The 12,845-nt window shown below is 42.7% G+C and overlaps 1 protein-coding gene across 11 annotated transcripts in view; it reads right to left on the bottom strand.

Moving 5' to 3' along the window:
• Nucleotides 1–250: 250 nt before the first annotated feature.
• The window catches only part of LOC124183743 (filamin-A), a 32,950-nt gene continuing 20,355 nt past the window's right edge, over nt 251–12,845 (bottom strand). For 5 of the 11 annotated variants that reach the window (XM_046572667.1, XM_046572664.1, XM_046572666.1 and 2 more), the window contains 8 exons: nt 9,764–9,983; nt 5,331–5,471; nt 4,942–5,244; nt 3,660–4,715; nt 2,603–2,796; nt 1,592–2,033; nt 1,154–1,357; nt 251–1,047 (listed from right to left, as the gene is read on the bottom strand). In XM_046572667.1, the coding sequence (XP_046428623.1) occupies nt 863–1,047; nt 1,154–1,357; nt 1,592–2,033; nt 2,603–2,796; nt 3,660–4,715; nt 4,942–5,244; nt 5,331–5,471; nt 9,764–9,983 (2,745 nt within the window). In that variant the 3' untranslated portion in view covers nt 251–862. Of the gene's footprint in view, nt 1,048–1,153; nt 1,358–1,591; nt 2,034–2,602; nt 2,797–3,659; nt 4,716–4,941; nt 5,245–5,330; nt 5,472–5,854; nt 6,155–7,043; nt 7,189–9,763; nt 9,984–12,421; nt 12,572–12,845 lie in introns of those variants that run through there. The other 6 variants (XM_046572673.1, XM_046572674.1, XM_046572675.1 and 3 more) reach the window with 6 other exon arrangements.

The following is a 12,845-nucleotide window of genomic DNA, read 5'->3' as shown; positions in this document are numbered from 1 at the left end:
CATTTGTATCGACTAGATTAATTCGTACCGTTTCGGTCAGCGTTAGAATTCAGAGTTTACCCAGGTTTAGTTGTTGAATTCAAAATTAGGTGGCAGTCCAGAAAGCCGCTATGTACATTTTAAATACGACGAAGCCTCGATTACACATCGTGAACTGCGATAACCACTGTAAAATAACCACGATAGTGTACATCTGGAGTTGAGTAACCTTTACACTGACGAGGGTAGACGGATATAAAGAAAAAGTAGATTAATAAATATATTAGTTTATTTCTATATTATTGTATAATATAATTCATATGTATGTAATGTATTTTCATATATCTGTATGTGGTAAATTGATATCATATAGTTATTACGCATTTTATTGCAAATACGACTTGATTCGCATAATATGGTATGATAGACGAACAGGTTACTCTACAGTAGAATAAAATCAAATTAAGGCACGATCCGTGGCTTGATGATGAATGGTGAACGATCAGGCGAGTTAACTATGCTAACAGAATGATTCGGTCATATTTCTCTTTGTAAATAATTTCGACTTGGTCGCCTTGTAGAACACTTTAAAAATTAGGTCAATGGTCATGTGCTCGGTGGTTGAACGATAGAATATCACTACTTTTGCATTATTACTGAGGATGAAATTCTGAAAGACGCTGTGAAAAAACATATAAAACACTTGCGACATGCTCCACGAAATAAATTTGAAAAATATTGGAGCAGTTTCGTTTGACTCAAGCACCGAGACACTGTGATCATAGGCCTGAGTATAGACATACGTAGGGAGTTGCTGTTGTATTTACAAATTGACTTGATTTCATGATATACTTAAGATGCATTACCGGCGTAGGGTTTAACTTTACACCTCAACCTTGTAGGGTGAACCAGGTATATGATCGTCGCCCCACTTAACGAGGACGATGTAGTCACCACGTTCACGGACAAGGTAACTTACGTTGTAATTGTGTCTTCCGGTATGCTTGACGTAAACCTCTTCGCAGGGTCCTTTGGGACCGTGAATCCCGACGAACAAGATGTTGTTGCCTGTGAGGGTGAAGATGAAAATTAGTCAGCACGATCGATTCAGCGACAATCATATCTACGCGAGTTTTCTTCATCTTCCCGCTGACATGGGCTAAAGATTTCTTACCGGCATCACCGGCGTGAACGGTGAATTGATTCTGCTTGCCGAGGTAGGCCTTCTTCAGACCCATACCCTTGCTGGTCACCTTCGAAGCATCGGACTTGAAGAGCGGAAGAACTGGTCCAACGTTCTTTGACTTGGAGATTTTTTGTACGGTCTCAACCACGACTGAGCTAGTTTCTTGCGCCCCCCTTTCAGCCAGGTCGGCACCTATAAGGGCATTGATGGATAATTAATTCGAAGGGACTGGACTTATACGCCTTGGATTTCGGCACCCTACCCTTGTTTTCGGTAAGAAACACAAGGAGTGGTGCCAGTGTACCGAAATCTACTTGACCACCGGTAGAAAAGCCACCGACCGGTTGTCTAGCCAGTAATGCTCGCATGGTAACGTGTGCTTTGCCCTCGAACGATAAGTTGGGAATTGACCAAAAGTATACCTACCAGTGCATGGAACCTTGTACGGCGATCCGACGATGTGGTAACCATTGTACTTGATGCTGATGTAGTAGTCACCCGGTACCAGCGGAGTGTATCTAACCTTGTAACCTTCTTCAACCTCTGTGCAGTCCATCGCGACTCTGCTAGGCCCATCAACCGATACTGCAAGTGCCCCGGCACCAGCGTTACAAGTATCAATGATAAAGTCCGTCTTCTGACCAGTCTTTATTTCCGTCAAGCCATTTCCGTACGCGTGAAGTGCCGCAGGGTCTGCGTCTACCTTGCCGACCTTGATACGGAACGGGCTACCGGGTATGTGAACACCGTTGAACTTGAGGTGAATGTTGTGTATTCCATTCTCCCGTGCCATGAATCTCACTGAGTAAGTTTCCGAATCGATCGACTGGATGAAACAGTCGTCTTCGATTCCGCTCGGGGAAACGATCTAAAAAGAGAAAATAAATGGATAATGAGGGAAAAACATTTGAGGAACATTCCAAAGTGCTCTTCGAATTACAAAGATCTTTATTGAAGTATTATTCTGGGCCTTCCCATATTTTCCTACTCCAGTTAAGGTTGGTATGTTTCGTCCGATAAGACGCATTCATTGATCTTCATTGTACAACTGTTCGTACCGAAATTCGGGAAACTCTTGCAAACCAGTATAAAAACAGTTTTATTTCTGTTGATATATACCCCACGCTAACTGTATTCTGCTAGATGTGTAGGTGCTCTAAGCTTTTGCCTACGCGCTGTGACGTAGCTTCAGGGATTTCACAACTACAAGCTATTCCTGGCTTCGCGTTTACGCAAGTAAATTTCTGTACGTGAATTTATTAAGAATTAGTTAGAAAAAACGAAACCGATTACGCCTGTGGTTGTTTTTTTATTAGTGAGGGTACTGCAGAGAAAAACTGTCTGTATGTTGACAGAAAACTATTCGATCTTTGTATTGGAATTACAAACAGCCGAATGACAACTCATCTTTCATAATTCATTGAGTATTTAGCTTACCTTGGCGTCCAATTCACCCTTAGCATCATTTTTGCGAACTAGGAAGGTCGCTGGTTTGTCAGGCTGCACTCCACTGTCGGGAAACTGTGCCACCTCTAGTTTATGAGCGTCGCCGACCGCTGGGGAGATGTATACTTTGTGGGGCGAGTCAGGGATGTGTTGATCGTTGAACTTGATTCCAACCCGATATTCGCCTACAAACGAAGATCCATTAAGTCATTGTCTTACTTAGCAGCTCGTCTTCATTTGTCAATTTGAAAATGATCGAGATTCGACCGTTTTGGAAAGTACAAAGCTGTTTTCGTACGACTGACCATCATTCTTATCTAAGGGGATCGTGTCATTTCCCGAGAGCACGATTTGCTTAGACGCCTTGAAGGTACCCATCCTCGGACTAAAGGTAGCGTAAGATGTCTGTGAAGAAACTCAATCCGCACGGGTTATTCGTGCGGCGAAGGGCGCGGCAGAGTGGGGTTACAAAGATTCAGAGAAATGTGAATAAAAAAAATTTTAAAAACCGAAAATAAAAAAAAATCAGGGAAGAAAAAGAAAAACCGAAAAACAGCCGAGATCAACGAGTGATGATGTAAACGCAGCTGTTCAACCGAAGCTCGATCGCACACCACTACTTCCTCTCACTCCTCTAACACAAAATCTGACCACGGATTCGAGATCGGTCCCCCTACCGTACCCCCCCACGCTCCTATATGTACCCCACTTCTCACAGACTCAACCCAAATATAACTGCTGCCCTATCGAAGAGTCATCCGCTTCCACGACGACCAGAGGCACCTCTACTCTGCGAAAATATGAATCTCCTCAACAAATATAGCCCCTGGTATTTCTGGAACACACTAGAGCATCTGTGTTGGATCATTCCTATACGACGTCGATCGACGTGTGCGCATGTACCCGCACGCACACGTCACATATTCACCCATTAGGCGATTCCGTAGATCGGCCATCCTTTATCAAAACCTGATTACACAATTGCCTTCACCGCGCTCTAACAGTTAGGTAACGTGTGTACGTGCAAACGTTTCGGAAATCCACTCACCAGGTTCCGACGCTGTGTAGCTAACGTAGCAGCTTCCGTCTTTTCGGTCTTTGAAATCGATCTGCGCTTTGCTAGGACCCTCAACCGACACGGCCAAGGTACCTGCTCCCGCCTCCCGTGTCCAGATGTTGAATTCGCATGGTTGACCCTGCTCACCTCTCTCAAGACCCGGACCACCGGCATGGACCCGATGGGCACCACCATCCCTGAGCGGGCCAACGGTGAATTGGAAAGGTGAGCCCGGAATATGCATCTCCTTGTACTTGACAGAAACAGTGTGAACGCCGAGTTCCTTCGGAACGAAAGCAACAGCGTAAAGACCGTCCTCGACTTCCTTTATCTCCGCATCCTCCGTTACTCCGCCCGGCGATGTGACAGTTGCAGCAAGATCGAAGGAGGTGATGCCGGGCATCTTGAAAGTCAGCTTGCACTGGCTTCCAACCTCGGTGATGGGCACCGCTTCTCTCTGCCGCTGAATCTTCTCACGTTGACGGTTGCTTCCTTCCCCTGATACCTTGACCGTGAACGGAGACCCTTCCACGTGGTGATCGGCAAACTTCAGGTTCATTATGTAGTATCCTGGTTCCGTAGGTTTATAGGAAATGTTCAATGTGCCGTCGTCGTTATCCTTGCATTGAATTTCCGCCTTGCTAGGCCCTTCCATAGACAGCGAGAGGCCTCCGAAACCCGCGTTCCTTGTGTCGATCGAGAAGGTGTTGTCGACGTGAGTTTGACCTTCCTTCAATGCGTTTCCGCTTATCTTAACCTTCTTCGCATCTCCGACTTCTCGGTCTTTTACGTCAATTTTGAACGGCGAATTGGGGATGTGTTTCCCCATTCTCTTAACCGCTACGGTATGAGCACCGGACTCTCGCGGCGTGAAGGAAACGCACATGTTTCCACTTGGCAACTTCTTCAGGAACGCTGGCTCCTCCAACCCACTTGGTGCTGTGATAGAAGCGTTCAAGGCGCGGATATCCTCATCGGAAACTTTGCCGGGCAGTGTCACCTCGCTCGAAGAACCGACGGATATCTGGTTCCTCTTTCGACCTTCCCCTGCAATTCAGAAGTTTCACTTATTGTTATGAAGCGCTGGCAGAATACTTTCACGCAAATCATTTCATCAGCAATCTTATCCCGGTTACCAGCAATGTCATGATATTCGACTCAACAGGAAAGCAACTCACGGGCTACATCAATCTTGAAGAATTTTTCAAAATTTATTCCTGTCTTAATTTGCTTTGGTTTTCTCTGTACAAGTTATTCTGTTCACTCGCTTTACCTGTGATCTTTGCAACGTAGGGACTGCCTTTGATGTGCTTGTCCGCAAATTTGACCGAAATCTTATATTCTCCAGGAGCAGTTGGCAGATATGAGACTGACACGGTTCCATCCTTGTTATCGTGACAGGAGATCTCAGCTTTGCTAGGTCCTTCGACTGCCAGAGAAAGTCCTCCAGCACCAGCACCCTTTGTAGAAATGGTGAAGTTTCCTGGTTCACCGCACACGCCGTGGCTGAGACCCGCGCCGTAAGCGGTCACGTATCCGCTTGACAAAGAGTCGACGTGGAATTTAAAGGGAGAGCCTGAAAGATAAACGTCAACATTGCGTGATAAATCCTGTCAGTTGATCCTTTCCTCAGGAGATGTGCAACTTGGCAGATTCGCTTACCTTGGACATGTTCGCCGTTAAACTTGATGTACACTTCGTGCAGGCCTTCCTCCCGAGGCGCGTACTTGACGGAAACGGTTCCGTCTCTGTTATCCTCGACTTCGGGCTTATCCACGTTTCCACTCGGCATTTTGACTTCGGCTGAAAATATAACAGGGGTTTTACATACCGTCAGGTGTGGATACTCAAGTTCTTGGGAAATTTGTTGCAGAGTTTTAAGTTTAGAGTTAGGTAGGTATTTGTTTATCACGGTGAACATGCGGTAAATCATTTAGCCAACTGCAGGGTATAACTCGATTCACGCTCTCTGCGTCGGTTTCTACTATGATTACGGAGGCTGAGAAGTGTAAGCACAACGGACGTGACTTGAACGTAGCAACATGTATTTCCGTATACAGTGAGTTAAATTTGTATGTGTAGATATCGTTGTGATAAATTGTGCATTCCTCTTAGAATCATTGAGAGTGGTGATAAATAAATAGCAGGACTGAAAAATCCTGGGCCAATTAATCAGCCGAATGAACCTTTTTTCGTTTCGACGTGAAATATACTCTGAAATATCAGAGGAAGAAAGTCCAGTCCGGGCCCCTGCGCTTCTTCTGATTCGTCTTTGATTGATATTTGAGCGTAACAAATCGGCTTCTCCGCCCGATCAAACTCGCTATAAGTCACAGTTTTCAGCCAAGCGCAGTAATAAGTCGACAACTCTTGCCATGTAGTGACCACTTCTTCGGGTTGTTCCCAAAACATTTCCAAACTTTTGACAAACTTTCGTTATCGTTTCGTCCACACCACTTGCACCAACAAAACCGATATATGGAGTTCTAAAAGAACGGATCATCAAACCGTTATTAGCAACAAACTGAGACTGGGAAAAATCAATCCACTTTTACATTCTGTCCAACCTGAACTGATTACGCTTACGTCACATTCGTTTTCGAATTTAGATCAAGGTGTCGAAATCCCGAAACAACATCTATGAACGGAACGTGACAGGAAGTTCGATTCAAGAAAGTTTTTTTCCAGTCTCAATTCGTCGTGCTTACTTTAAATTTTTACACCTCGCGGGAAATAGTGTAAGCAAGCTTTTCTGAATTCTTTGCGGTTACGTTAACTTCGATATAATTTATGAACCGGGACTGAGGTATTGTTTACTGCCGTCAGAGACCTAACTTTAGCTAATCTTGAGTTTTAATTACCGAAACAGTGCTCTAGAATAGTGCAAAAACTATTTCATCGGGCTAATATCAAGCATGAATTGATGGTGCAATATAATATACGTGAATAAAAATATTGACGTATAGAATCATGAACCGTCGTCAATCTGTCGTTAGTACCCCGTAAATCAGTTGAGATTAATTAAAAATGGATAGAGCTTACGCAAAAGTGAAAAACGTTTCAAAATCGCGGTGAAATGATACTCGAAAGCGATTCTATAAGCCCGCACTGCATTTAACAATCATATTAGAAACGCACGTCCAATGGAAACCGTGTTTATTAATACTTGACACAAGTAAACAATACCGTAAAGAAGAACTGCGATTTTGTTCGAAAAAATAATGTTTCCAGTGATAAATTCAATCCGAGCGAAAATCCACCGTATCCGATTATTTTCTGAATGATAAATAGGTAATTATTCGAACGAATTTGTGAAAGTAAATTTAACGAAGAAAACAAAAAACAAAGAAACAAGCAAACAAAAGAAACACGAGCCGGTCACAAACTGTGCGGTGTTGTAAAAGACTGACTCCGTCTTCTCCAGCGGCAACTCTCAGAGGCGCATCTCCGACACGACTGAGGTAAAGACAGACGTGGAGCCCGGTGACTATCGAAATGGCGAGCCTGACTCCCCGAGAGGCCAACTCTGAGGCTTCTCCAGAGACCAATGGGGTTTGATATATTAAACGTGGACCGTCTGATGTACGTTAATTTACGCTGAAAAATCAAACTGCTGTGACGCAAATTGCTGCGGAAATGGTAGGGTGAATTCCCGGGGTCCCCGCGTACCTGGTCGTAGCTCGGCTTGGAATTCAACGACACGCTCTGGCGTAGACGAGACCCGTACGTAAAAATATGTTTTTGGCACAAATGTCGTCAAGAGAGTATCTAATTTTGTATTTTTCACAGTGAAAAGCACCGATCCTTTATCAATAACAGAATGCAGAATCCATGACTCATTATTAGTTATTATTATACCTGCTTTGTTCGTTTCGATCTGCATGCTGCGTCAATTTTAGCACGGTTACCCCTTTACCCGTCGATTAAGAAAGCCTCAACATTGGAAAAGTATTTTTGGACAGAGATTAAGAGGATTGGAAAAATTTCAAAGGAACTTTTCTTCAAACTTTATGACCAACAGGCTTTATGACATCAAAAAAATCTAATACAACCCCAACGTGATTAAAATAGAAGGCACGATCCGTTCGGCATTTAATAAAAAGAAAAAATTTCACATCTTCAGCCGGACAGTTGAGAAAACTTATGTCACAAAAAATCCCACGTCTATGCATATATATATATTTATTAGATATTTATGTACAAAATTTAGAATTGCATAAATAGTAAGTTTATTACTAAATTACGTCACGAGACATTTGGAAATAGACCGATTCCAATATTTCTTGACTAAATTTCCTTAAGATTCGTCTTCAAACTTTGTTTAGCCTCCCTTGAAATATCTGGGCTGATATTCTTAAGATAGCAAAATTTGGCAGACGCTCTTGGTGGGTCGGTCACTTGATCGTCGAGGGCCTGCAACGTTCCAACCCCAACCGGAAGTTACAGAGTTACACTCAAGATCAGCAACACGGATTCAACGATTGCCTCTATTCCGTGAGTGAAGCTCAGGTCAGAAAAAAAATGACAAGACATCGTGTTCACTCGTGTAGCAGCGACAGCTACCGAATCTAACGCTAGTTGCAATTTCCGACTTCAGATTAATATCATCATGAAATCACGGCGTGATCCTTTCGCAACTCTCAAGTATTCTGAATTAAGCTGAACCGCATTAAATGGAATTGGGTTGCTGTATGAAATCTTGTACACCCCCTGCAGACCCTGGCGAGATGGAGTAATTCCTCGAATGATGTTCACCTTTCGTGAAACTGATGATAGAAGTCACTCCCAATCGAAACAGCTTTTCATTTGGGTATTACCGTGGATTATTTCCGGGATATTTATACGATGACGTTGAAGCTGCGAGGAAAAGGTGGATGACAGACCAAGAGATGAGGAGTTTGATCTTTTCCTCTGACAGTCTCTTCGTCCCCAATGAGCGTGCGAGCTTGGCTGAGGTAGCAAACGCATCCGGCAGTACTTAATCACCCAATATTAATACCACCACCAGTGGGTAGGTCATATTTTTGGCAAGGACGATTTCACACCAGCCCAGACCTGTCCTGTCCATCAGCTTACAGTTTCAAACATGCATAGACCATTAACCAGTTCATGGATCCGGCGGTACATCGTCTTTTCTTTTCACTTCAGTCTCTCTTATACATCCAACGAATGATCCTTACGACGCCACATTTCGTCTCAAAATACCTTCATCCGAGACTCGAGTCCATCGTCGAGCTTGGGTTCTGATAGTTCCTCAGCTTTCCGATCCTTAGAATTCTAGGTATTCATATTGACTCATAACTTTCATTTGTTGATCCCACGCACGGAACGGGCCACCCGTGTATTATCTATCACCATATTCTTGGCGATTGTCCACGTTTCAAATTGGTCTGAAGAATCAATTCGATCGGAAGAGTGTTTACAAATCAGAGACTTCAATATAGATTTAATTGGTGATATTTAGTGAGCAAAGATCGCAGATCATCTAACGCTGTCCGGATGTACATCACTATATTATACTCGCCGAAACACCCGCGATAGACTCAAGTTATTTTCAATTCGTGTTTATATATAATCACTCGTTCCGCACAGATGTGTAAATAGAAATTTTAATGGCGATTCCGAACTCGCCGAATAATCGTTTGCCCTAGTACCAGCTTGTGTACAGCTCATGCATCCGTGGACGCGTAGTACATGTATAAAGGTTAAAAATAAACAACAAAATTCCTTTTCGCAAACCGAGCAAGTCGAACTCCAAACTCTTGAAATAAATTTCGCCACAACGGAAGGAGCTATTATCACGCACTTCGTTTCATGCAATATTCACATTACTTGACCATCAGAACACGTTCAATTTATTATTTATTTTTGTACCCATGACTTCGAGCCGCGTCATACTATCCCTTCGGCAAGGAGTAATGCCGAGAGCCACAAAGAGAAAAACACATGGAGATGCAGTCGCTGCCAAAATATTTTTACGCATTTCCAATAGGACGTAAAAACATCGCTCGAAGAATGAATAAAAATAACACGGAAGTGCATCATATAAACCCCCCCACCCAGTTTTTTGTCACATGTGTGACGGGTATACTTACAGGTTACTACGCCGCCGGTTGAAGGAAGAGGTATGTGATTGAGTTCAACGTCACGGAATTTATGCTTTGACGAATCCTTTTGGGTACTGCTGCGTTTTGTCGTTACAGAAGAACTCTCTTGTAAGCTACTCGTGCTTCTTTGCTCAACAACGTGCTGCTGCGAGCGTTTTCTCCTGTGACTTTTCTGGCTGCTGCTATGCTCCTGGTATTGCTCCGATGCCTAGAACAAGGTGAAACACTCCATCAGTCTCGATACTCCGTCGTTGTTACACTTGAGGTCAGTACAACAATACAACAGTCGGAACATTTAATGAAAGTTTTAAAGTCGTCTCTTATTTCATTTACTTCTCATTTACTTTGACCGCGTCTTTAATCACCCAATCCAACTTTATCTTAGAGAATATGTTTATAAGCTTTACTTGACGATCACTCTGCCAGTTAAAAAATACTCTTTCGCGCCACTGAGAGCAGTTCCATTATACATGTTCCGTGTTAACCCAATAAACAATCTGCGAGTATAACGCAGGTGGTATTTGATGCTTATTATGTTAAGTCTTAAATAACGTCGGCTGATGTAATCAGACAAAATCGGATGCCGAGATCAATTGCGTTTATCGTTCGGCAGCTGGTGATTGAAAAAAAATATTCAACAAGTTTCTCATAAAAAAAAAGAAATCAAACGGATATTGAAAATCAGTAATATTGCATTGAGGAAGAACAAACAACTCTCTGCAGGAATGATTATTTCCGCCAGCTGACGATGCGCGTACAATGTAACAACTTTAATGTTTCATCCAAAGGGTAAAGGTAAAGGACTTTGCGCAGACTCGATTCTAGTTTTCTCGTCGAAACCGCATATACATGTATATATAAATATAATTTATGTATATAATGATGTTGATCAGATTGAAATTGTTGGTATTCAAGTCTCCTAGTTGCTATTTTCGATGTTTTAACATTTGCTTCAACGATCTAGGAACGGAACGACAGTTGGCCAGCAGCTGTTGCATCATATCTCATCCACCTTCGCAACCAATTCAAAATTGTGGATAGCTAACGAATAACTTTCAAGCTTGTTACTCGCTCCAATCTTTACCTGCCATTTGAGAATTCATTTGTTTAACAAACATCTCCTTTCCTTCCTAAAAATATCGCCCAACTTTTCCGAAAATCTTTCTTTGGCGAAACATGTTATCCTCGGGTAAAAAAATATAAAACGCAAAAATATACCACCATTGGATGCACGATGTTTGGGAAAAATAGAAGTATCATCCGGCCGTCAATCATCCGTGCGGGGTAAATTTCATGCATAAAACACAGTATGACGAGAACGTGAAAGAATGCATTAAGGTAGGTGTGAAATATCAAGGAGTGCCAAAAAATGAGGAGAAAAGTTAAAAATCAGTACAAGCTCGCCGTGATGTCGCAATACCAACGGCAACCAGCACCTCAAGGTGGCCCGCGATGTTTAATTTAACGCCGGGCATTAATTCAGCCGGGTTTCACTCTCAGTCATCGTCTCCCTTCCTTCCACCCCCGCCATAACCGGCGTGGGCTTATAAATTTGGGAAAGCCTGCGAGACGCACTCAAAATAGGCCAGAAGAGACCCCAGTTTCTCGTTTCATATTGCTTATAACTTTGAAATTGTATATTTTCTCCTCCACTTCTTGGTTCTATGAATGGTCTCTATTCTACTCAAAGTAACGGCTATGGCAATCAGAAATGGCCAACATCTTAACTTTTTTCTCAAACAATGTTTCAACCCTCAATTGCTCATGATCACTAGCATCAGGACTGGTTGAATCAATGATCAAACACACAGTTTCGCAAACGAGTAAATATAGTGGAAAGAAATTTTTTTTGACTAACTATGGTTATTTATGGAAGGAGTATTAAATTGGACGGAAACCAAGACATGGACTACTTCCCTGTTACGGTATACTGGATGTCAACTATCCATAACAATGTTGCTTATTCTAGTTTCATAATGGATGACCAACTCTACGAGAAATAAAATCAGAGGAAAATTGCATAAATTCGAACGACGAGCAAAAACGAGGTAAAACTAAAAGTCTCGAATTTCCAAATAATTCCGATTTGCAGTTTCACAGGAAAAAATAACCATAGTAAATAAATTTCTGAATAAGCGCTAGTATAGCAATCACACGGTGTTATTTGATAATGACAAGTGTAAATGTTTTCGAAAGCATCAATCTCATAAACAATGATTTGGATTCTACGGAATCGATCATTAGACAGCAAAGGTTAGGTGAAATCGGTAAGTGAATTTGGATCCCAGCTTCGACTGGCTCACCACAACGACGCCTGAACGCAACCATCGTATTGTTCAAAAATGGAACGAAACGGTATTGGAAGACGGGGGGATAAAATTTGCCCGATGAAGATGATATGACGATAGCGAAAATTGTAATACTAATGATCATATTCTTGAAGAACGTTATTCAGCAATTGTCGAACCGTAACGTATAATTGTTGAAAAATATTTCCTCGATTAATGAGGTAGACAGCAGGTGACAAGCATCGATTTTCACGTCAACTCGAGAGATGATAGGCATTGGTTTAGCGGAGTGGCGGATTGGGGGTGTGGAGGGGGGAGGGGGGGGGGGGGGAAGTTATGACTCTTATAAGATTGTTACTTGGCATATGATCCTCGGTTCGAATCGCGACAACCACCGTCAGCCTTGATTAGACGAACCTACGTTGACAGGGATGCAGGCCACGAACAAGATGGAGATTCCGAATCAACTGATGCGATCGGGTAGAGCCTTCGAAGAGAACTGTGTTGCTGAACAGTCTGCGACAATATCCTGTACGTACGTGTTAGGCTCTATAGTTAGATCAGTTTTACTCCCACCAGTAAACTCTGAAAACCACACCACTGCTACGGGGAACACAGGCATCCATGTTTTATACCCACTCTAAACGTCGGGGGTCTTAAGCCATAGTCGTTTGTCAAAAATCGAAATTATATCTACGGAAAATGCAGCGACAGATCAAGACTACGCAGTTGAATTCCAGCGGCGATGATGGATTCGACGAGAATTTTCGACGTTATTCTTA

Source organism: Neodiprion fabricii, chromosome 5 (assembly GCF_021155785.1).
Source record: "Neodiprion fabricii isolate iyNeoFabr1 chromosome 5, iyNeoFabr1.1, whole genome shotgun sequence".
Taxonomy (NCBI): domain Eukaryota; kingdom Metazoa; phylum Arthropoda; class Insecta; order Hymenoptera; family Diprionidae; genus Neodiprion; species Neodiprion fabricii.
The sequence above is the reverse complement of the archived record's forward strand: the minus strand, read 5'-3'. Positions and strand labels throughout refer to the sequence as shown.